Source organism: Dipteris shenzhenensis, chromosome 25, assembly GCF_047967505.1.
Source record: "Dipteris shenzhenensis isolate YYH24624 ecotype China chromosome 25, Dip_SZ_1.0, whole genome shotgun sequence".
Lineage (NCBI taxonomy): Eukaryota > Viridiplantae > Streptophyta > Polypodiopsida > Gleicheniales > Dipteridaceae > Dipteris > Dipteris shenzhenensis.
Window position 1 is genome coordinate 5729572 of NC_141620.1, and position 25936 is coordinate 5755507.

Below are 25936 nucleotides of genomic sequence, written 5' to 3' on the forward strand. Positions count from 1 at the left end.
CCGGCAGTATCACCCAGAGCATGATAGTCACCGGACAGCCAGGTCAGTGCCTGCGGTGCCATGGCTTTGGGCACTTGGCGGCTACTTGTCCACGCTTTGCCAGCTCGTCTCGACCCTCCCCGCCCCCGCCCCCTCCGCCCCCACCTCCCCCCCCCGGACAGCCACGTCAGGAGGAGCCGAGGCAGTCGGAGCCTGGGCCAGAGGTAGTGGGCGGTTGGACCGAGGTTCGAAGGAAAAGAGGAAAGAATAAGAAGATTTCGGATAAAGGCAAGGAGGCAGAGGTCACCATTCCTGCAGCAGCACTCCACAGGCCTGACAGGCAGATGCCCCAGGGACCTGGGAGAGCCTCTTCTTCGACGGCAGCCCGCCCTCCACAGCCTCAGATCCTCCTCTCTCCCACCCCCCCGCCTTCTCCCCGGTTTCCCCAGTTTCCCCCCCCTTCGCCCGCCCCGCAGTTTCAGCCCCCGCCTCCTTTTCCTCAGTCCCCTCCCCCTCCCCCTCCCCCTCCCTCTCAGCCCCAGTTCCAGATGCATCCCCATCCCCCTCCCCCCCCTGCTCCCCTCGCCCCTCCTACAGAGTTAGCTGCACCGTCGCCTTCCCAGCCGAGTGCAGCCTCCGCTCCACCTCCTCCACCTTCTCCGCCAGTCGCCTCCGTGGAGCCCGAGTCGCCTATCCCGCAGCCTCCTCCCCCTCCTCCCCCGCTTGCAGGACACCCGGTGTCTGTACCACCAGTGGAGCAAGTTTCCCTTCCCGCTAGCCCCCCAGTGGCAGACTCAGCTGGGTCTCAGCTCCAGGAGAGAGAGCTCCCTCGAGACTTTTACAGATCTGGCCCCTGGGACTACCTGGATGTGGCCGACCTTGGGACCTTCCCGGCTTGTCTCGACATTAGTATCTTCTTGCTCCGCAAAGGGGCGGATGGGAGGATTGGTGCCTTGGCTCCCAGGGATGGCCCTAGCTTCGCCTTCACGTTCCTCAGCGATGGCACCGAGACCTGGACAGACGACTCGGTGTGGGAGGCTCTCAGAGAGCAGACACACGCCCAGATTTGCTCCTGGATAGGCCCGTCCGGTGGGCAGCTCCTCGAGACTCAGTGGTCCGAGGGCGATGTGCGCTTGCGGTGGCGTTGCGCTGCCAAACGTTTCCGATTGATTGTGATCCTCAGACCCCCCCTGGCATGGCCTCTTCCCCAGGATGTCAGAGCTTGGTCCCAACAGAAACTCCGAACCTTCTACGGGATGACTGCTTCAGAGATCTCGAGCTGGCTCGAGAAAGCATTTGTTCATGGCACTAGAGGCCTCTCGCCTTTGCTGAAGGTGTTGAAGAACGGGCAGGACGACCCCGTCTCCCCCTCCAAACCTTCTCACAAGCGGCAGCGCCTCCACTCCGATCTGTCTGATTCTTCTTCGACTTCTTCTGCGAGCAGACAGCTGTTCGCAGCCCCCCATCCCTCTCCATGAGCCTACACCTCGTATCCTGGAATGTGAACGGGTTTCACTCTTCGAGTACCCGTGGTCCCAGGAAGCTCATTTTGCGTCAGGAACTTCAGCCTGCAGTGATTGGTCGATTGGATGTACTGCTGCTCCAGGAGCACAAGCTTTCTGCGGCTCATGCCCGTAGCTGCGGGAAGGTTCTCCCTGGACGCTCCTACACTTATTGGGAGCCTTCGATCGGCGCACAGGGGAAGAGCGGGGGGGTCTGTACCTCCGTGTGCGAGCAGTTAGCTCAGTCAGTTTTCGGTCACGGCACGTTGATCCCAGGCCGAGCCCTTTGGGTAGGCCTGAATTTGGAGGGATCCAAGATAGGAATCCTCAACATTTATGCTCCCACAGACCTCAGATGCAGAGCCACCTTCTGGAGGACACTTACAGGGATTCTTCCAGACATGGATTCCTGGATTGTTGGAGGAGACTTCAACAACCTGGAGACCTTGGAGGACCAGCAGGGTAGAGATCCGGAGTTCACAGGTATGGCTCAGGCAGAGCAGTCAGCTTGGGATTCTTTCATCTTCGCGACAGGAGGGAGGGACAGTTGGAGAGACCCGTCCTTCCGGCGTTGGCACGGGAGCCTGGACTTCTCTTGGGGCTTCCGCAGGGAAGGAGGCAGACTCCTGGAGCGGCTTGATAGGTTTTATGTCAGCGATTGGGCCATCAGCAGAGGTGGCCAGGCGGGCATTGTTCCAGGGACGACACTATCCGACCATGCGCCTGTGCTCCTCTCATTAGATTCGGCAGCCCAGACTCTCCCCCCCCGATCATGCAGGATTCCCGATTCCATCTTCTCGAGGGCGGACGTCCGTAGCAGCATTTGCAGTCTTTGGGACAGAGACTGGGGGGAGGGCATGGATCTGGTAGACTCGGTCGCGCAGGCTCTGCAGGAGTCCAGCCAGATCTGCCAGCTCGCAGCCCTACAGGTTCGACAGGATTGGTGGGGCAGAGAGAGAGCTCTTCGGAGGGACCTCGCCTCCATTCAGCGACTTCAGCAGTCTTCCCCGGGCTCGGAGGAGCTTCGGATCCAGGCCCTTCGAGCCAGAGCCCTCTTGGAGGAGACCCTCCAGCGTCGCTCCGAGTTCTCCTTTCACGCCTCTCTCTCCTTCTGGGCCCGGAAGGGTGACCGGATGTGCAGGGAGTTCTTCAGGACACACGGCCAGAGAGATGCAGGTGATCAGCTACGGAGTCTCAGGACAGCGGATGGTCACATTGTTACGGACCCGGGGGAGGTCCTGGGGTTGGCCACTGACTTCTACAGGACCCTCTTCCAGCAGGAGCCACTTGCCCCTCGTGCTAGTCGTGACCGTGAGGAGGTGTGGAGGCACATTCCATCCCTGGTCCAGCCCAGCATGCAGGCGACGTTGTTGGCGCCGTTCACCGCGGACGAGATGTTGGAGGCCTTGATGGCTATTGATGGGCAGAAATGCCCAGGTGAGGATGGGCTATCCCGAGCTTTCTTCACCTCCTTCTGGGACCAGATCCATCAGCCCCTCCTTGCAGCTCTGCAGGGGATTTTCAGCAGCGGTCAGATGCCAGAGAGCCTTTCCTCGGGACTGATTTGCCTCATCCCGAAGGGAGGAGATAGACAGGAGATCCGCCAGTGGCGTCCGATCACTCTCCTTACCACTGCCTACAAAATCCTCGCCAAGATGATCAGTGCCAGAGTTCGACCTCTACTCCCAGACCTCGTCCATGACACTCAGACAGGCTTTGTCCAGGATCGCAGTATCCTGGATAATGTCTTCACCTTTTCAGAGGCGGCGGAGTGGGCTCAGTACAGCGGTTCACACCTTGCCATTTTACTTCTCGACTTCGAGAAGGCCTACGATCGCGTGGATTGGTCCTTTTTGGAGGGGACTCTGGAGCGACTAGGTTTCCCGGCAGGCTGGATTCAGGGTATCTCAGCTTTGTACAGGACAGCGTCTAGCAGAGTCATCATTGGAGGCAGGATGGGTGAGCGTTTCAGCTTGGAGAGATCAGTACGTCAGGGCTGCCCCCTGGCTCCTTATCTGTTTCTCTTCTTCGCCGAGGCCATAACTTACTACCTTCGGGCGAGGTCCACAGGGCTCAGGGGTGTTCGCCTTCCACTCCGGGAGGACACGGAGCTTCTGGACTCAGAGTACGCAGATGATACAGCCCTTTATGTCCAGGACGATGAGAGGATGCTAGAGAGGGTGCGGATGGCCCTGGAGGTTTTCTGCTCGGCCGCTGGTGCGAAAATCAACTGGAACAAATCAGTTGGTTTTCTCACAGACCCGGGGGCGTGTTCTCAGTGGGGGCGATTCCTGGGCTTCAGATGGATTCCACGTGGACAGACAGCTAGATACCTTGGCTTCCAGGTTGGCCTAGACATTACGCCAGCTCAGCAGTTTCTCCCGGTGCTAGATTCCATCCGACGGAAGCTGGCTTTCTGGAGCACTGCTAAGCTGTCCCTTGCCGGTCGTGCTTTAGTAGTTAACCAGGTCCTTCTAGCCACGGCTTGGTATGTGGCTTCCTGTTGGTGCTTCTCGAGATCCAGCGTGGCACAGCTCAGGAGGTTGGTTCGGAACTTTCTTTGGTCTGGGGAGGATGGGCAGAGAGATACCAGAGCCAGGGTTGCTTGGCAGACAGTCATTCTTCCGCAGGCGGAGGGGGGTCTGGGGGTCATTGATCCAGAGCTTCAGAGTCAGGCCTTGTTAGGCAAGCTTATCATCCGCGGTTTGACCCCAGGGGGGCAGACGTGGAAGATGTTACTTCAGCAGGGAGTCGGCTCTTGTGTCCCGCGCCGAGGTGGAGAGTGGCTACCGTCCTTCAGGTGGATCTTCACTTCCGCCCCGCTCACTCAGCCCCGCTCCCCACTCGTTCGTAGCCTCCTCATGGTTTGGAGGCGGCTCCGTCTCAGTCTCATTCAGTCCCAGCCCAGCTGTCAGGAGGAGATCGATCGCCAGCCGCTCGTCTGGAATGGGCAGGTCAGAGACGCCGAGGGCCTTCAGCTGGGGGAGAGATCACATATCAGGTGGGACGGCTGGATGAAGGGGCCAGCCAGGTCCCTTCGAGTTTGGAGGGACACGTACAGACATCTGGAGATGGCCGATCTGGCAGACGCAGCGGGAGGTGCACGCGGAGTCCAGGCGAGACGCACGGAGATCGACGGTGCGATCCCAGCCGCTTGGTTGGCTCCACCTGAGCCTCAGGTCCTCATGCCTGGAGACACCCACTGGCTGGGACAGTTCACCCCCCGTGGCATCCCACTGGTGGTCGCAGGACGTTTGGATGACTCCTCTATCGCCTTCTTCGCGGTTTCAGGGGACGGACGACTCAGGAGAGAGGATGCGCTCATTGACCCCCTACTCCCATGGCAGAGGGTTAGGGTCGTAGGCCTTCTGGGGAAGGTCTGGCATACCGACCCTAGTATCGAGCAGGACCAGTTGCAGCTTTGGCGTCTTTGGCTCTGGGAGGGGCGGGCCTTGTCAGAGCTTGAGTGGGACCCAGGAGAGTGGTGGTGGCCAGAGATTGTGACAGGACAGGGGCAGACTTCCTTCTTCGCTTACAGCACGACTCTGGGCAGGCGAGTTCTCGGGAGGATGCAGAGCCGCCCCCCCACCCAGCGTCCTAGCTGGTACGCACAGGGTATTTCCAGGTTCTTTTTGCAGGCTTTCTGGAAGGCCTTGTGGGAGAGCTGGCGGCCGCGGAAGATCTCATACTTCCTGTGGCTTCTTACCCACAAAGGTCTTCCAGTGGGGAGCTGGTTGAGGCAGATAGGCCAGGACGGTTGCTGTCAGATTTGCCATGCGGATGAGGAGTCACCAAAACACTGCCTGTGGAGCTGCATGCGCGCCCAGGAAGTGTGGAGGTGGACTTTCGGGCTTCTTACTCGTGCAGCACCAGAGCTAGGAGTGATCACTTGGGGCGCGTTCTGTTGGTGCAGCACCGCACCTGGTCTTCATCACTTGTTCGAGGCATGCCAGCAGGACCCCACTTTCCTTATCACACAGGGGACGTGGGGGCCGCTCGAGGGTATCCCACAGCACCTAGCAGAGGCTGATACAGGAGTTCGGGAGAGGCAGCCAGTCTGGGAGATTATCAGCAGCATTACAGGATGGCACATCTGGACCTCGCGCTGCGCGCAGATCCTCGGTGGCACCTCCTTATCGACTGCCCAGATCATGGCGGAGATTTGGAGTGAGATTATTCATACCCTCAGAGGCCAGTGGGACCAGATTCAGGGAGACTCCCGGGCTGGTCAGGAGAAGCGGAGACGCTTCCTCCAGGCTTGGGATTCACAGAGCCTCTTCTTCGAGCAGACTACGCAGGGCCTTCGGTGGCACTACTCACCACCCCGATGGCTGTTCATTCACACTCAGCATATTCCTCCGTGAGAGTATGATTTATTATGCTACCTTTTGGGCTGCGTCCGGTTTGTGAACGCAGCCCGTCAGCTATAAGCTGACCTCTTGTATCTTGTTCTCGAAGTAATATAATTAGAACTGTTTTTTCGGCAAAAAAAAAAAAAAAAAAAAAATCCCATGGCAATGCTCAATGCATGCGAGGCTCCTCTGTCCTTAAGGTACTGAAGTTTGGTGATGAGTCCATCCTCCAAGGCTCTCAAGAAGTAGTCATCGTAAAACTGGATCTTCATGGGGAACTCCTGGTCCCTCCCCACCCACCCCTCCCTTCCCAAGTTCGAGACATATGAGGGTGGAGGAGAACTACCCGTATAATACAGTTAATCTCATATCGTGGGATATCAACTCAGGCAGTGCATCCATGCTGTTTTGAAAGGGGGGAAACCGGTCCATCTGAGAGAGAGAGAGAGAGAGAGAAAAGAAAGAAATTTTATTAGAGTCTTCAGAAGACTGATGAGTCTATGAGACTGGAAGAAAACCTGATGCAAATCATAGTAAGGGTGGAGCTACTGAAATGAGCATCATCACCCATGTTGAATCCTAAGTCTGATCATACATAATCAAATACATCTGAGTGTAACAATGAAAAGAAAAAGACTGGAGCGGAGCGGAATCCTCTGTATGTCATGTCGCCCTAGCTGGTGCATAGCCAAGTGATGGGACGCTGGTGCTCATCAAGGGATGCCATGCATCTCGATCTCTTGGACGAGGCTCAACGCAAGACCAAAGCCACCGTGACTCCCGTGGGACGTATCCCGGGTCTAAACAATGACGGGAGGTCCCCCAGAGTGATCTGTGTGTCCCCTTGATGTCTCGTGTGTCGTGCTACGACCGTCAATCGGGATCTTTGTCACGTCTGCGGCTAGAGACTAGACGATCAATGTCACTCGATGGGAAAAACTCTGTGATCCTGCTCTGAGAGGTGTCTGATGATGTGGTCAAGCCCCATCGCCTAAGTAAGTACTCTCTGTGTCGGACCCCCTCGTGAATGAAGGCCGCGAGGCATCTTTGATCTGGGTAGGTGAGGAATCTGAAAAGGAGCCGGGAGCCGTCTCTAACGAGGCAGTGGTAGCGACCTCAGATCTCGTAGTACACTGGGCACCTAAAAATAAATTACTCCTCCGACTCAACCTCCTAACAGTCGCACAATATGCATAAGCGATGCTCCCTAGGAATTCCCTCTGCTCTGCCGCTCTCTATGCGGAGGCGGTGTGATGATACCCGAAACTATCCGATGAAGATCCGTAGTGAGTGAGGCATATGAAGCTCAGTGTACCACGATGGTGTGATGAATCCCTCCTCCGAAATACGAAGACAGTAATCTCTGTAGAAACTCAGCTTCACTGGAAGCTCCCTCGGCTCCAACCAGGTCCTAAAGGTGTGTAGCTGCAGAGATCCTCTCGAATGACCTGGTTGGTGTGTAGCCCGATCGAGATGATGGGAGGGAGTATAGGAGGGGCATCTAAACTGTACTGAAAAGGAGGTATCCTATCGATGTGAAACCCTAGTCTCACAAACCATCTGTGAGTCCGTGCATACCAGCATCGCTCGTCTCCCTCTGCTGCCAACCTCATGGAGGAATCGAGAGCCAACCATGGCAACCTCTGTCTCCCTGATGTGCAGTTCCCATATGATCTAACCCGGTGTAGATATGTGATGGTCTGAAAGGCTGCATCTAGCTGGAGTGGAGAAGCACCAAACTCGAGCTGAATGATGTGATGTGGTACAGACGGCTTCCTCCAGATCATCCGTGAGAGCATGAGGATCTACAGGCGCTCCACCCGTGTCCACTCTATCTTTGACATGTCAGGCCCCCAACAAGGGCTGCCATACATACCGGCTGGTCAGACCAAGGAGTCGAAGAGAAGAGCCTTGGTCCGAGGGTCCTAGACGTGGGAGTGAAAGCATTGTCTCTCTAGCCGAGCCAGTGAGGCGTATCCCAAACTCAGTCTGGCCTGCATCGTTGGTCTCATCGTGAAAATCATGCCGAAGAAGATGACCCCTAAGTGTATGAGGATACGATCTCAATTGGTGACCCACCGAAAGTGAACGGCTTCGGTTGCACATTTGCTCGCGAGGTGTTAAAGATCATGATCTTGGTCTTGCTAAGGTTGACCTCCAAATCATGGGATAAACAAAAAGCCTGGAGTGCATCCAGGTGTCGCGGGAGCCCCTCAAGTGTGGACGACAAGAGTGCCACGTCATCAGCATAAAGAAGAATCCTGATCATGATCCCGACAAGTGAGCAACCGGTCCCTCCGAACGCGCCCATGAAAGTCTCAAGCTCATCGATGTAGAGGCCAAACAGAGTTGGTGATAAGGGACAACCCTGTTTGACCCCTATGGTACTCAAGATCTCATCTATCCCACCAACGCCTGTCCGAACTCGGACTGAAACTCTCATAAAGTGTCATGACTGCCCAGATGATCTCTTGATCAAATCCCAGTGTCTGTAGGCGTGTGATGAGACGAGCTCGAGGTACTGTGTCAAAGGCTTTGTGGAAATCCACAAAGCAGCAATATACCTTCTCAAAGGCGAGAGAGAGAGAGAGAGAGAGAATCCTTCTCAAATCTGCCATGCCCCCTCCTCTCTTTCCACCTTAGTAAGTCAATATATATATCTAGATGAATCCCAAACTCATCCACTAAAAACACAAGAACATAGTGCAGTTTCAATCTCATGATAGTCACTCAAAAGGTTGAAAATCCATCATGCATAGCAAAGAAATGACATCCCCACTGACGTCATCAGCTCCCAACAATGTGTATATATATATACATAACATATGCTCACACATACAAATTCACACAACCACACATACTTGAGCATCAATTTATACAATTCTCCTGCTTGCTCCATGTCTCTCTTAGGCAGCAAATAATGAGGTATATCAGCAAATAAATCTGCAGAATGAAAACATGCTCCTTTCAACTTCCTCAACAAGGGGGATATTCCCTACATTTGGCTTAGTAAACTATCACATACATAGAGCACTCTTTCTCAAGTTCCTCGACAACTGCCTTGCTGTATGAGCCACAATTTAGGTGCGAGGAAACCCTTCATCATTGTCTTGCCTTTGTGTGAGGATGGCATTCAAATATCCACACCAAGCTTCATTAAAGATCTCATAATCACATATCAACACTGCATCAATTGGTCGACAGAGCAGCACCCATAAAATCATCAACACAGAGAGCTTGCAGACATCGATACTTGCAGCCAATGAGATTGATCATCGTTGAGAGTTGAGGTTGCCAATTGACAGCACATCTGTCTTGCGTATCCTAAACATCTTTTTGTCCTCAAGAGTAAGAGAAATCCAGATGGCGGAATCAATGACGCTGCCATTTGAGCTCCTCTAGCAAGACCAACTCATCAATTCTGAACTACATTGCCCAAGTCAAGCAGGAGAGCCAACACCTGCTAGTAAAGGAGAAGATGACTGAGGGGAAGGTGGGAAGAAAGCAGGGAAACTGTCAAGGAAAGTAGAGAAGGGGGTAGAGCAGCAAGTGGGAAACAAAAGAGAAAGGAGGGAAAGGGATGGGAGAAGATATGGGAGAAGATATGGGAGGGATCCTTGGGAGGCTCTGGAGTCTGAGGTGGGCGGGAAAACCCTCAGCCAGGGTGAGGTCCTGCCAAAGGAATGGGAAGGGTAAAAGGAGGCGAAAAGCTCCCAAAGCCAGCCTGCAGGCTGACAAGATAGAGGTGGGAAGGTGGGGAAGGGGTGGCCAGGGGGATTGGAGCAGAAAGTCCCCTTGGCCAGCTTGATCGCTGGCAGGAAAGAAGCAAGTGGAGAAGGCAGGGCAACCAGGCCAGCCCAAGCGCTCGCAGAAGGCGAGGGCTGGAAGCCGGTGGGGTGCCAAGGGGGAAAGGTTTAGGCAGGAGGGGGTGGAATAGCCTGATGGGCTGTGCAAGATACACAGCCCGTGGGAACAGCAAGCAACGGTAGAAGAGGTGGAGAGGAGCATGCAGAGGGAGCTGGCACAACCAGGGACAGTGAGAGGGCCAGGCTCGCAGAAGGATGTCGGTAGGTCGAAGCTGATCTTTACGGCGCATTCTGTTCTCCTTAGGTATGCTCACTCTTTGGAAACGGTTTGACTAGGGCTTGCATTCTGCCTAAAATTTCAAAGAAAAAGCAGAGACTCATGTGACAAGGACCTCTTTTTTATGCCTCTGTGAAAATCCAAAAAAGAAAGGGGCAAAGGCAGTCTAGACTTTTCTTGAGTGCCATGAAGCTGATCGAAAATGGCAGCAGTCTTTTCTCTTCACAGATTCTTGGATAACTCAATTTCTCCAGCTGACGAAGGTCACCATCTACTGAAATTACTCTGTTGGAAGAAACTGTTCTATTTCCAACATCCCTTGATCCCACTAGCTTCCCATTTGAAACTTCACCCATGAGTATGAATGAAGAAAGCTATTGCCAGCAATAGCTCATGGCAATAATCATCAACCACTCACATCCAGCATCCAAGCCAAGCAACACAAACCAAGCCATTGCTTTTTCTTTTCTCTTCTTTGAGGTGTTTCGGGTATTTTCTTGCTCCCCAGCTGTGGGAGGAAAATACCACCACCTCTGACCGAGAATTCCCCTGGATTATCTCGAAACACTGAAAGAATTCCAAGGAAACCTCTGACTGAGAATTCCCCGGGGTTATCTCAAAACACTGAAGGAATTCCAAAACTTCTATCTAGTGAGCTTTGAGGGCCTTGTCAACGATGTATAGGTAACTGTTTTGCCTGTGTCACAAAAGCCATTATCTTGGTCTAGATATTCACAACTTTCAGAAGCATTAATACTCAAAATATCTTTTCATGTGAAGTTTTGTTTTTTCTATGTCTTCCGAGCTCAATTCTAAGTTAGGACATTTCACAGATGTCATTAAATATATATCCAGATGAATCCAGGAGTTGAATGACAGCAGTTCAGACAGCATAGCAGACGAACCTGCTCAGCTAAGAAATTGCTCTCAATAAAATCTTGCATTTGAGCGTCACCATTCTCCTCTGCAACCTGATCAATTGAATGACCAAACACTTCAATTCCCACATAAGGTGTATTATTCAAACCGGCAGCCTATATTATACTATCTGCAATTCAAACGAAAACATATATGCGCCTATGCAGGTAGGAATCCCGATCAATGCTTCATGGAGGGAGCTTGCATATACCTTCCAAATGACCTACAAAGAACCAGCTGCACTGTACCTTTGTAAGATTCAGAAGCTTGTCGTAGTTCAACTTCTCCAGGGACAGTGCTAATTCCATGGCTGCCATAAATATACAAGAAAGTTCCGCTCAACAAGAGCATCGCAAACTGGTGCCATCTGGTTTATTTACATTATAACTTCAAAAGACCGTAACGATTTTTCATAGTAACGGTAGGCACCATATAAAGCATCTCCCTTCTCAGCATTGTCGAACTCCGTCTCAGGTGCCATTATAGACTGTAGTTTCACTCGACCACCCCGAAGATTCTGTTTTCACTTGAAATAGAATTTTCATTGTAAATAAATATATATATGCAAATGCAAATTAGAAAACCCGTATAAATTAACAAAAGGCAGTGTCGTGGCCACGTTGTCCGACCTGATATTTCATAAATTTTTCCGCGTGCTCACGTTCTTCATCGCTTGACACTTTGAAGTACCTACGAAAAAAAGAGGACGGTTTTATTGACAAATAGGTTAATTAACCACTAACCGTAATTCCGAACAACCGCAAGTTATCTTACTTCGCAAAGCCTGGCAGAGCGACATTGTCACGGTCGAAGTATGCAAACAGGGCGTGATAGATATAAGATACATTGTATTCGACGCTGCAAGACCAGCCCATCCTCTTCAAAATTCATAATCTCACAAGGACAATGCTCTTTTGCACACTGCTCTCTCTATGAAATCGCCCAAAAAAGCAATGAATGGCAGTATGGGCTTTGTCGCACTTGACTTGTTCGTTGATGGCAGCTTCGCAAGCTGCAGAGTACCGCTGACGAGCGAGCGATTCCTTGTTAGAGGACGAAATTTGAACAAGTTTGGATTGAACCTCAGCGAAAGGTTCAAAAGCGACCCCGCTAAACGATTTCGATTCCAACTCGACGGATTCCTTGGCCCTGACGTGCAAGCCAAACCCCTGGCGAACCACGCCGAGAGACAGTTTGGCAGTGCTGGGATACGGAAAGGGAGAACCCAGAAGAGTACGAGGGAGAGGGGGAGGAAGGACGCAATGAAGAGCCATAACCGATTTCATCAGATAAGCAAAAGACACAGCGACGCAGCATATATATACCTGCTCCCTTGTTCAATCTCTCTCTGTCTCTCTCTCTCTCTTCCCTCAAAAACTGCTCTCCAGAAGCATCCTCTTCCTTCTAGGGACTTATCTCGAACTACAATTTTATCTAACATGCTTCAACTTTGCATGTTTGCATGCAAGAATTAAGTTTTTCTTACTAATTTTTGGCCTCACGGAGGCTTAAGTTGCTTATTTTTGTATTTATTTTACTTTTACTTGGCAGTTCCACCATTTTCTCCCACTCCTTCCACTCTCTATCTCCAAGCCCACATTATCTTTATGTAGCCTAGAAGCTCCACCCCTTTTGGCCAGGCCTTATGAATGACAAAAGTCATTCAACTTGTTTACTTCTCTGTCTTGTGAAGCACCCATTGCATCATATTGCAAACCCAAAGCATGGAATGATGCTCATGTGTTTATTGTATGAGCTTGCACAACTACATATTGCAAACCCAGCAGCATGGAATGATGCTCGTGTGTTTATTGTATGAGCTTGGACAATTGTGGTATGTTTATTATATGAACTTGGACAACAACTATCGATGCTTTCTCTTTACTTGGTCAATGTGCCTCTACTTCTATTTGCAATTTCATTAGACTACCTAAATGGGTACATCATTAATAGGTACAATTTCTACAATTTGAACACATAGAATGAGCTTGAGATGCACATTCTTAGAGAGTCCCTAGACAATAGTGTATCATCGTGAGATCATTTCTTAAAAGGGAATGAGAACAAGAATAAAGCTTCCTTAATGGTGAGGTATTGATCCATCGAGCTAAGCGCAAGCAAGCCACCCCACTTTGTGTGAAGGGACCTTTCTCTAAGCATGCTAGTCATGAAGCATTCCTGTGTATTTGAATTAATTAATTAGTCTTGCATGTTACACAGCCTTAATTAACCTAAGCTATTGCCTCGCATTCCTATGCGTCTCTAATCTGCCTTGCCTCCCCCTCCGTCTCTAACCCGCTCGCCTTGCATGCTTGCCCTCCCCCTCCGTCTCTAATACACCTCCCCCCTACCACCTCTCCCTCCCCTCCCTCTCCTCTGCGCTCAGTCCTCTCCTCCCTCTCCCGTGTGCTCAGCCCTCCCTCTCGTTGCCCTTCCCTCTACTCAGCCCTCCCTTCCTGTTCCTCCTCCTTCATTGCTATTCATTGCAGTGGTTGGGAGGCTTTCACATGCCCCCTTCTCCTCTACCCCTCCCCTCCCCTTGATATACTCGTCGCTGAGGACGGTTAAGAAGCTTTTGGATCTTCTCCCCTCCTCTTGAAATACCCATTGAGGGCGGTTAAGAAGCTTCTGCATCTTTGAACCTTCTCGAGTTCGTTGGGGACCTATTCATAATACATTTACGTTGATCGCGCCTCCTTAATTTCTTTCCTTGTCTTAGCTTAATTCTCTATGCGCGTCCCCCCCACACACAAAGAAATTAATTAATAACGCCATTTATCATGCTGGGGTCCAGGGGTTCATGAAGAAGCATGGATCTAACTTTCTGTGAAGGCCTTTCTCTCAGCATCCTAGAGTTCTAAAGCACCACATATTTAACTTTATGTGTGGTAAAATGTCAACATTGCTCTTGGTTGGATTGAGGTCTTCTTGACAAGTAGTTGAGCTCATGAGCAAGATTCAAGATATCATACGAGCACCGTGCCTCATTCTAATCCAAAATGTGCTATATGGTTTTTTCCTTTATGATCAATAGCTTGAATCATCAATGGAACTGAACAACAACTTGATGGGGGGAAATAGATGAAACCTTTGGCAAAAATGCCAAGGCTTCTTGGTATCTATTTGAGGCAGAAAGGCCTTTTTCAGATAGGATGTAATGGCACCTACCTTCTAGGATAGGTAGGTGCAAATGATTGTAAATGTGGGTGGTTTGTATCAACTTGAATGTCAAAGCATAATGATTGTAAATAGTGAATGTCAAAGGATCATGTACATAGGGCCCAATAGTCCTATTGTCCTAGGAGTTAGGGTCATCTTATCTCCAGAGCAACTTGTGTGCATAAAGGTGACCATAGTGCCAATTGTATCTTGACCATAGAGTTGGCAAAGTAATACAAGAAGATTATTTGTAATTTTTTGTGTGCACTCTTCTCCTAATTTTTCAATTTGTTTCTAAGTTGAGCACTCCTCATTGCCCCCCATACTTCTTTTATAAACTGCATCCCCTTGCACTTGTTCTCTACAAAGCAAACTTGGCCATCTAGAAATGGCAATTTTCCTTACAACCCAAAGTGAAAGGGGCAAAGGATGACAGGATGAACCAAAACACAAGCAATAAAAACCATGATTGGGCCTCAAGTTTTGACAATCTTGTTGGGGAATGAAGTCGTTTTCATGGGAGAAGCTAGGTATGGGAACACTGCAAATCAACTTGCAGCAGAATGAGGGGAATAGTGGATTCAAGGACACAATGCCAGCAAAGATATCAATACAAAAGAGAAGACCGAAATTGAAACTCAAGAAAAGAGGCCTTTGAATGGTGACAAAGAAGAGACCCAAACTAAAGGAAGTAAGCACGTTGAGCAGTTCACTTAAAATGACACCGAACAAAGAGAGGAAGAAGGGAACAGTAAAGAGAATCAAGGACCTCCATCTCCAACAAATTTGGGTGAGTTTTGGGAAGAACTAAATGCAAATCCTCAGACCTATCATAAGGGTGAATTCCAGCCAATAGTATAAGCTACAATGGATATGCTTAGGGCAAGCACACCACCAAGTCCACTAAGATTTGCCGAAGTGACAAGAGGAACAAAAATGTGGATGGGATGAGAGCAGGGATTACTACACGTAATTGCATGCACTTCTTGCATGATTTACGTATGTCAACATCATTGTCATGTAATGATCATGAAAAAAACTTTCATGTACAAAAAACTGGGAAACTAGCAATCTACTACCAAGATTCAGAACAATACCACAAGTAGATAATATAGTGGTAAACTTGGCAGGAGATTTGGACTGAGTTGAGATATGGTGCCATGAGCACATATTAGAGGCTAAGGTATGGTATAGGAATGTATTAAAGTAGCCACCCTAGGATGTGGACTACGTGATGTGAGGATATGGATCGAGGACATCCACAAGGAGAGATGTGGATTAGAGGATCCCACAAGTGTTGACTATTTTAAAGGCTCTCTCTATATAAGAAGCCTATCATGTATTGTTGATTACACATATTGATATAGATTGAGTGTTTGCTACCTTATGTCTCTCTCATGGTGCTTCGATCCTCCTTGATCTCTCGCTTTGACATGGTATCAGAGCTTAGGTCTTGCTCATGTTCACATCTTCAATTTGAGAGGGAAAGCTTAAAAATTCTGCTTTGAGAAAATTTTCGTTCATCCCTTAGATATTTCCATCGTTCCTTTGAGAGTGAGTTGTTCATTCTTCTTCGAGTGTTTCTTTGTGAGGATTCATGTGAGAAGAGATTTGAAAGGTTTGAGAGAGAGAGATATAGGGAGACTACTGAGAACCCTAGTTCTCCAATGAGAGACTAGACTAGGTAGAAAGAGCAACACAGCTCCCAGGTGCCTCTCCACAGCCCACAACTAAGCTGCAACTACAAAGGCTCATACTCTCTCCATTGGCGGCACCTACGGCCACGTCTATAAAGGTCGGCTACCTCCAATCATCCACACGCACCCATCGGCCTCACCAAGCTTCACGACAACTACAATGCTTTTGAGAGCATTTAGTAGCGCTTCCTTCTGGCTCGAGAGATGGGAGAGGCAAGGCACTCCTCAAGCAACTACGACCTCAGCCTCTCCAAGTAGCCACCTGCTTAGCGACTCCAACTAGCATACGCCCTCCATTTTGCGCCTCCGATCGCTCCACGAAACGCCAGCATTCACATACGCATATTGCAATAACCGTCTCATCAGCTTGGCTCCCTAATCCTCATAGATCAGCTCGTCAGCCACGAACAGCTTCTCTGAAGCTTAACAGTGCATGCAAGTACAGCCTCTACACGACGCTACAACAGACGGCCGTCCATCACCAACGCCAAAGCAGCCTCCAACAATAGCGACACCCCCATCTCTAAACGTCATCTACTGTAGCTCACGGGGTCTCCGGCTGACCAGTGCTTCCACCTGCTTCGCCGACGGATTTCTCCACAGACCTTCCATAGCACGTCGTCATCACCGCACGGAGCTCCCTCGCAAAGATTTGCCTAAGGTATAGACCTTAGGACACGTGGCAACCCTGATCAACACGTGGCAAATAAGCCACCTTGGGTTAGTCATACAGTTAGGATTTTGGAAGGTTTACAGTTTACTGTGAATAAGTTTCTATAGGTTTGGTTAGTTTCATCTTGCTTTGGTTGGGTCAGAAGATTGCCACGTGGCATAGGGCCACCTTAGCACAGTAACCCCTTGCCATACACAATTTGTAAGCTACATCAGCCTGTGCCACATCATCAAAGGCCACCTCTTCCTCATAACTAGAGTGCTTGTCCAGCTGGGCTATCTTGTTTTTTGCTATCTTGTTCAATTGCATGTAACCTTTTTTAGAGATGTTGTTTGGAGAAAGACAAATTCCTATTCTTTGCATTGTAAGCAAATCTATTGTCATTCCACTTCGAGCGAACGACGAGGAGATGTATTTCAGAAATGTATAAATAATAAATCTAAACGAAATTGAGCCAGAAGCATGCAAGTGTGACAGGAAAAATCCAAACCCAAAGCTGCATTGCATGTATGACAAAAGTTCCAAGACCATTTGCAACTTCATTGGATCCCTTTTTTAGAAGGCACAAATGTATATTTTTTGGGTCAAATTATGTTCCTACGCTTTAGGAAATAGTACTTCCGCGCTCTGGCCGGATGGCCCTCGAGCGTGTTGTAACCTAATGGACCTACTGTGTTGTGGCTCCTTATGTAGTACTGCTCTAAAGTTCGTGCTTTGTCTACGGTGTCTGTTGTTTCCAAAACTTTGATTTCGAAATTTTCTTCAAAGGGCTTGTAACGTTGCAAGTCCTCTTTCATTTTCGCCGGTGGTTTTTTATTGTGCTGTTTGATCCTCTGCGGCAGGTCCGTCGTGCTCCCTATGTACTTTCTGTTGTTGGGCTTGCACGTGATGCAGTAGACGACGAGGCTCGCGCGATTCCCTTGCGCGGGCGCTTCAGTGGAGGCTCCTCCTTCATCTCGAGGCTCGCGTCTTTCAATGTCGTACCTGCGAAAACATTGACAATTACGTTACTCATCGAGGTTTTCGGTCTTTTTTTTTCATTTGACGTCCATAATAGAATGCATTTATTTACTTGCCCTGGTTTTTCTCTGTTGCCGTGAAAGGATCGTTTCCAATCCCGAAACGCTCCTCGTATAAGTCCCTGTCGAAAATATACGTTAGCTTCTCCATTGTCGTCACCGGGTGCGTCGCGTCGTGCGTCCCTCCAAATTGTTCCATGAATTGTTCGAGTATAGCCGTTGCTTGATCGCGCGTCGTGTCCCTCAGCAACTCCAAGGATACGTTGTACCCGTAATGCAGCAGCTCGCACGCATACGCTGTGATCCCTTTCGTCTTCGTGTCTAGTAGCTTCTGCCCCTCCAAACTTTCCATCATCCTATCGGTCTCATCGAACTCAATGTCAAGCTCGACAAGGATCTCTTTGAGGAGTCCTGCAGGAGAAGTGCAATCGATGATGACTTTTGTTGTTCTTGCAACTCGTTAATTCTTTTTCTCAATTGTTGTGTTTTTTTTAAATTTTCGGAAGCATTACGCACCATTTGCGAATCTCAAGCCTCCCGGCTCTCTTTTAGCTGGCAAACGCCTATTGCAGTTGTCAATGAAGTCGCGTAGTTCTGCATACGTGTTGAAGCCGTTGATGTAAGCTCCCGGACGTTCTCCTGCATTGTTTGCTAGCCGGAATTGCTTTGTGGTTAGGAAGAACCTCCTCTTTGCTGGTGGAGGTTTTGTTGCCTTTGCGTTGCTTTTGTATAGCGCAAATAGCTGCTTGCAGGCACGACTTATTACACCGTCTTTTCAAATGAGCCGTCTTTTTAAATCTTCAAGAAAAAAAGATTCTTTCACGCTGGTGGAATTTACCTTGTCTGCGTCCATGTCTTATGCTGCAATGTCCCGAGCTTTATGATTCTTTGCACCTGTTCTCGACAACAGAGAAGATATTAAAACCATTTTCCTTGCACGCATGTTTGACGCAACATATTCATGACTTGCCTCTGCCTTTTTCAATCTCTGGTAGTGAATACCTTTATGCGCGTGGTTGTGTTGTCGGCTGTGAGAACTCTCGTGGAATTGGTCTAAATATGTCTGGATGTGGGCAATGTAGTATGCGCAGCCTCGTTCTCTCAGTCACTCTGGACAACATCACGTATGCCAGGCCAGGGACAAACACTCCTCGGAATATGAGCAGCGCTTTGTTGGATATGGTTGCGCCTTGGGATTTGTGTCCCGTGATAGCGTATGCTAGGGTCAGTGGAAATGTGGACTTGTGGAACCATTTTCCATTTATTGCCTTTCGCTGATGCTTCGAGCGTCGTAATGTGAGCACGGCCGCTGTTGTGTCCACGACGACAGTGATACCGTTGATTTCTCCCCTGCTAGTTGCGTTGATGCTCTTGATTTTGCACATTGCTCCATTTGCGGCACCTATTGCGAGGTCGATGTTTTCCGTTATCATTGCCTTTGCCCCCACGCAAATTTTTCCTATCTCGTTGAAGCTTTTGTCCTCCAACCATTCTTTGAGAGCTGGTTCGCTCGCGGCGTTACTGTGTATTTGAACATGCACAATCGTCTCGGGAGTGTTGAATTTCTCCACAAGCTCATCGTTGAAGGTAGCGACATCGACTCTGTGTGTGCAAATGATGGTTGTTTCGGCATCGATGAAGTGGCATGCACCTTCCTTGTCGACAATGCACTGTCCCAAACAGTCGGAAATCTCATCAGTTGTGGGCGTCCTGAGTCTTATGGTATGCAAGAATGCCAAGAACGGCATGTCTCGTGCATGTCGCACCGAGAATTGCATGTGGTACATTTTCGCTGCAGGCCAGTGCGCGGAGGACGTGATGTGGCACGGCTCGCAGAGATCCTCGCGGTGTTTGCAGACTGGTGGTAATTGTGCCAGGTCTCCAAAAATTATCAGCATTTTGTGTTTGAATGGCTCATGCAATGTGCCATTCGTGACATTGACGATTTGTCTTACCACGAGATCGAAAGTCATCCTTGTTAGCATGGACATCTCATCAATGATGATCGCGTTGGCTTCCTTGATTGCGAGGTGTCGTTCATCCGTCTCATGGATGTTCAGTGGGTATTGACTGCTGCGCACAGGGATCTTGAATTGGTAGTGTACAGTGGTTGCAATCCCGCTCAGCCGCGTCGCAGCCGCCCCTGTTGATGCACAGAGTATTGCCGTTTTGTTTTGCGCTACCAGATGCGAAACATAGTATCGTATCAAGAAGCTTTTGCCGCTACCTGGTGTTCCACAGACAACGTGTAGCCCCGAGCTTGTTGAAGCCAAGCTTTCGAAGACTCTTTGTTGTTCTACCGTCAATGCGGCATTGGCGACGGTGCGAAACTCGGCCATTTTTTGCAACATCCTCGCGCGTGTTGGCCCTTCGACGGTTTGCTGGTCGATGTTAGGCGCTTCCATCGGGCAGTCTCGGATGATCGCAACCTTTTGCAATATCATATTGATCAACTGGTCCGTGTGGTCAGTCGCTAGCAAGTTCCTTTGCGTGTATTCGGTCACATACATCTCGAGGTCCTCGTTGCTCAATATGAGGCCGCGCATTTGGCATTCGACAAAGTAGGATCCAGCTGTGTTGGCAGGTGATATGAGCTCCGTTTCATTCCTGAAGCTGAGTTTTCGCAAGAGCACGTTGTAAAAGTACCCCTCTGGTTGATGTCCAGGGTGGTAGTCAGTGAATCTGACTACTCGCTCACATTTTGCGATCCTGTTGCCGAAGAGGTCAAGACCGACCGTTCCACGTTGCGTTTCCTTGGGCTTTCGTATCACATATTGCCTATGGTAATCGTAGAACGTGCTCTCCTCGATGACGCTCGGTCTCCCGCAGTATATGTCGACCGGGTGCAGGGTGACGTTGTTGTTTCGCGAGATGATGCGTTGTCTTAGAGATGGTGGCGAGGAGTCGACATAGTGAACGGTCTCGCTCCTTGTGATTATTGGTATCTGCATGCAGTTTAGCGCGGCCTCTGTTGGAGAGGTTGGTTTTGATAGGAGGCTCGCGGCGATGAGTTTCAGCTTTACTTCGTCGAGATGTTGCAATCCCAAACGTGAGGCGTCTTCTGAACGGATGTTCAGTTTGCCCATTGGTTCAGATTTCATCGCGTACTTGAGGAGGTAGTGAGAGATTGAAGAGTTTGTCACCCGCTGTATGTTCATGTGCGCACCCCACAACAGTAACACAGAAGGGTGGTAGGGGACGACGTTTCGATGCGCATGTCCCGGCCGGTAATACAACCAACGTTGCGTCAGAGGGTCGAGGATGGGTTCATATTCTGGCTGTGTTGCGAAAGGGAAGCCGTGCTTGCAACTGTGGTGTGACGGTCCGACATAGCACGCTTTCCTGCATACGTGCAATTGCTTTCTGAGAACTAGTTCTCGCAGCCTTGTGTTTCGAGGATCCAGGGACTCGTCCCTGGGGACGTAAGCTGCAATCTCATTTGCAATTCGCCGACGATCATCATGGTGGACCCACAATATGACATGGGCGTGTAGGGAGCCCCTGTTTTGTATCTCATAACGAACGACATGGTGTTGTATTCGGCCAAGCAGACCGTCGGATGAAAGCAAATGCTTGCGCATGAACATGTGGAAGCGTGCGTGGAAAAGTGCCACGCATTCAACAGGACAATCCTTCCAAGTGAATTGCGCATTATAATGCGTTGCGATGCTCTCGATCACATTAATTTCTTGCCACCGTGTATCGGTGACCTCGTCTGCAGTGAATGTCAGAAAGAAATCTGGGAGGCCCCAAGCATCGACCATCGTTATGAGGTCCTTCAGTTGCCGTCGATGCCACGATGGGGACCCCGGCATTGTTGATGGCATGCTGTAGCGAAGCACGTGTCTCATTGCGTCTTCATCGGTCGTGGCAGGGTTGGCTTTCCTATATTGGTCGATGTCTCGTTGCAAGCATGTAGAGTTGCTTGAATTGGCAATCATCACTGCCTGTTTTAACTGGAACATGATCAACAGGTACGGCTTGTAGAGCGTGTAGATAGAGAATAAGGTGCATATTCTCATTTTGACATAGTTGCTGAACTGTATGCAGCCATCATAGTAGCCCCGTCCGAAAGGGAACAGGAATGGGAACACTGCTGACTCCATGGTTATGTCAACGCACGCACTGCCAGCTGCTGCTACTCCGTCGACGTGGAATAAAGCGACCCTCTCTGAAAGCATTTCTGTACCCCGTAGCTGTATGGAGGCAAACTCATGCTTGTCCCTTGCATCAAAGGCGCGACGGTTCGCGGGGTCCACCATGTTTTGCAAAAGCAGGAGCTCAGGCTGAGATTCCGCTATTGACATTAACTCGAAGGGAGCTGTCTCATCGTGTAGTTCCAAGATACCTGCAATGGTTTGAGGACTCAAGATGCACATACCCATCTTGATGTCCGCACGCTCTGCTAAAGAATTGTACTTGCGCAATATTGGATTGTTCTCGATGTTGTATGCGAGCACACCTGACAGCTCGTTCGTCACGATTTCTTGAGCCGAGCTTAGTGGGACGTTTCGCCAAGATATCAGAGGATTGTCTAGAAGTGACCTTCGATCGAGTGTGCCACGAGCAATCGCATTTGCAGTCGTGGTAACTGAAATGGATACATCTATGATGCTTAGCAGTTGCGTGTGGAGGTGGTTTGTTTTAAGCAACTGCCGAGAGTACTGTGGCATCAGCCGCACAATGTATCTGCTCCGCTGGGCATCTCGTGTGCAGCTTTGGCATTTCCAGTAAGTCACTTGCATGCCCATATTCTCGCAGGCATCCAAAAGTATCATGTTTCCGAGTGCGGCGGTGTGGCTTGAGATCCCTATGCCTTGCGAAGAAACGATCCTTTGGTTTGCAGACACTAGCGTGGTTATGCCACAGACACTGCAGATTTGAAGGCTAGAGAAAATAGCCGCGCAATTACTAACCCATTGCTTGTATCTATCTGCGATGGTCAACCACGATGACGTAGCTGGCCTCAAGGACATCTTTCTTGATGTTATATCAAGTTGAATAGCTCGATCTCTGGCTGCTCTGAGCGTAGACGAATGGTCATGTTCGAAGGAGTTTCCGGTGGTCATTTCTACATCGTGACATGAATCGATGTCTTATGTTCGGGTTTAAACACCTACATGGATTAATAATAAAAACCATCCGAAACTTTGCTACAATTTCACTCACGTGGTTTTGTCTAAACGCAACAGGAAAAACAAAATGGACTGAACATCTATCTTTAGAAGGTGAAAGAATTGATAAAATAAATTGAATCAAGCATGCTACAATTTCACTCACGTGGATTTGTCTAAATGCAACAGGAAAAACAAAATGGACTGAACCTCTATCTTTAGAAGGTGAAAGAATTGATAAAATAAATTGAATCAAGCAAATACATTTTGTTGTGCGTACCTTTAGGAGAAGAGACTCGTTTGGAGGCTGCAAACATCTCGAAAACAGAAGTGTTGCAGACATGATTAGTATGTTGGTCGAACCAAGCAAATGTAATGTTCCCTTGCGGAAACAGAATGTGTGAAGAAGTGTGCGTGCTCAAGATGAGGAGTAAAAAAAAAAAAACCATACGTAATGTATGGTGGAGAGCCGGCACATGTCTCTCCAAAAATTTTATATCATAGGGGAACGTGCCATCCCCCCGTTTCGAATAGTCACCTCCAGTGTTGGAGATGTAGCGCATTAATGCGGACCATAGCAACAAATGGCGCAGATATGTTTCAGAATTGAAATGACCGTACATGCTACTTACGTGGAGTATCCTTTGTGACGTCAACAACTCGAGGAGAAGTCACCTATTTCTTTGTTGGAATGTTGGAATCTGAAAAACAATCATGATTAGTAAATATTAATTCATTGAGATGAAGTACATCTCGCAATAGTAATCTGAGAAAAAAAAAAAAAATTTTTTGTGGTTTTTCTGAAGCTCATCCGCGAGACGAAAGCGATCGAACAATTCCAATGGACGGGAGCGATTGGATAGAGTTAAAAATTTGAAGGACAAGTTTCAGTACATAATAAAATAAAGGACATGTAAGAAAAAGCTGCGACATGTGTCTTTGCGACGACCTATAGAGCTTAGGACAACAATTTACACGACTCGACGTTCTTGCAAATCCTCTCTCTGTCAGTCATGCTATGCATGCATAATTGGTTCTTGGATAGTCGAGTGATCACATGTAGCTACTTTATTAGTATGCACCCATCAATAATTGATGAGCGGCCATGGCATCTTCCGTTCATGTTTGACACAGATCATAATAAGTTGATACTCGCCGAACTTTCGTGGAAATATCGAAAGTGCAGATGTAAAGGATGCAGAACGGACGGTACATGACTTAGTTTCGGAAGATATGGCACCAAAAGTTGTTCAGCGGGTCGTGTTTTATATCAAACCATTGAAGCAGCGCGTCGTGCTACAAGCAGACATTTCTAGAGAAATATGATCGACTCCGCACGGTAGCTCCAGGAGAAGATCCAAGTATTGTTACTCATCTTGGTGTTTGGATGTTCGTATTTGCACTAACACTTTGTTGTCAATGCATGAGCCGCATTTAAAGAGAGCCGCATTTTTTAGTATGAGGACAGGCCATTACACAGGAGCGGACTTGAAGGCCATCTACGCTTGCGAGCACTCGGAATCAACTGGGTCGGAGCAGATATCATGCTAATGGCGGACTGGGAGACCCGCTTGGCTCCTGAAGCTGAGAACACTCACTACCTGAAGCTGAGACACTAAGGAGCGCAGAGGAGCGATCCTGAAGCTGAGAACACTCACTACCTCGAGGATCAAGAGTTCTGATAGCAACTTCCCATCCATTTCTACAATACTACGCCCCTGGACTAGCAGGTAATTCATTCCAGACCAGCAGCTCCTGGTAGCTCCCGAGCACGAGAAGGACTGTACAAAGTCTTGTTACCACAGTGCGCTACAGCCTCCCACACTCTTGTGGATTGGCTTCAAAACTACGAGCGCATGGTTACTTGGCCAGCGATCACGCAACGGAATCTCTTACTAAGGCTCGTTATTGCTTCGACTCATGTACCTGCAAAGGTAGATCCAGCTTCAATAGCTGCGAATTGGTCGAACTAATTGATAAATCTCCGAGGGTCTAACAGGCGTCGGCGTCAAAAAGAATTGTCAATTCTCTCGCGTGTCAAAGGCTTTGAAATAGAAGCTGATCCCTCTTTTCTCGAAGGTACTGGGTCTGGAACTACGGGTTATAGCAAACGAGATCTATTTTCTCCTGCTAATGAAGCATTATTAATCACTACTTTCTACGTCCTGGGCGCCCACTTTCTACGCTTCGCGAAGTGTTCCTGCGGGCGGTTCTTGTCCTTACGTTGCAACTACGACCACTGAACAGACTTGGTTGACACACGCGGTCTATGCGCTGCTAAGTCCCTCCCGTGTGAAATGGTCTACTGCTGATAAAGGGACTGCATATCGGAGACGGGGCTTTGCAGCGAGCAAGAGACGGCGTAAATGAATGGTAGCCTAGATCTTACCTGGGTCTCGCATTCGCACTGGATATCTTCAATGCAACGTCCCTCCTTATCTATGTCGGGTGCTGTCTCGAGGGTGTTTGTCCATGCTATTCACGGATGAAAAGCAATGGATCTCCAACGGCCAAGAGGTCTCCAAGGCCTCCAAGCTCACAGTATAGGGAAGGGGAGGCCAAGAGTTCGGGTGCCAGGAAGAAGAGGGCAACAGGCATGTGTTCTAAGATGAACTATAGGCAGAGGGGGAGGCTATTTTAATGGCAAACAACAAATTAAGAAAAGCACATCTATTAAAGGCTTCCTACATCTCACGGTTCCTTTGAAGCCACTTGGCTGCCTAGGATTTGAGATTTCTGAAAATCATCCTAGTGCTGGCCAAGTAAAAACTTTGACCAGCCGTAACTTTCAATCCAGAAAGAATTTGAACACACTCCAAAAACAAAAAGTGATTGCCTTTTCGAGCTCTACGCGCTTGTCAAGTCAATTTTGTTGTATGAAATTAGACACTACCAGATTCAAAAGTTTTTTCAACTGGTAAGACCTTTGCAATGGCAATACGCACTCCAACTGTTGAGAAGTTCACTGGGGATGGATTTCACACCTGGTCTACACAAATGAGGTATCTCTTGATGCATTGAAAGCTTTGGAAGACTGTAAAAGAAGACATACCCACTGCACATAATGATGCTTGGAAGGAAAAAGACAAAGCAACACTATCACTCATTGGTTTGCACTTGGGTCCAAACATAATTCATCATATTGACTCCAAGGATCATGCCAAAGATGCATGGGATGAGTTGAACATAGTGTTTGGTGCAAAATCCAAAACCCAAGAAATTCATCTTAAGATTGAATTCTATGGTTTGCACATGATCTTCAATGAATCCATGGCACAATTTGTCAACAAAATCAAAAGCATTATGACCCAACTAGAAGGCATAAATGCAAAAGTAGGGGAAAAAGATGCACTTGCAATCCTTCTTAAAAGCATTCTTGCAGAGTGCAGCACACTGACAAGCACTTTGAAGAATCTCCTAGATCCAAAGTTTGACGAATG

General features: G+C 48.9%; 1 protein-coding gene across 1 annotated transcript in view; it reads right to left on the minus strand.

The window, feature by feature from the left end:
- Positions 1-12238, minus strand: part of LOC147885361 (ferritin-4, chloroplastic-like) — a 34694-nt gene extending 22456 nt beyond the window's left edge. Inside the window, exons 1-6 of the mRNA XM_087396073.1 lie at positions 11816-12238; positions 11609-11692; positions 11464-11524; positions 11264-11351; positions 11083-11144; positions 10822-10887 (exon numbers count right to left, since the gene is read on the minus strand). Of these exons, the coding sequence (XP_087252199.1) occupies positions 10822-10887; positions 11083-11144; positions 11264-11351; positions 11464-11524; positions 11609-11692; positions 11816-12120 (666 nt within the window). The 5' untranslated portion in view covers positions 12121-12238. The remainder of the gene's footprint in view (positions 1-10821; positions 10888-11082; positions 11145-11263; positions 11352-11463; positions 11525-11608; positions 11693-11815) is intronic.
- Positions 12239-25936: the final 13698 nt, after the last annotated feature.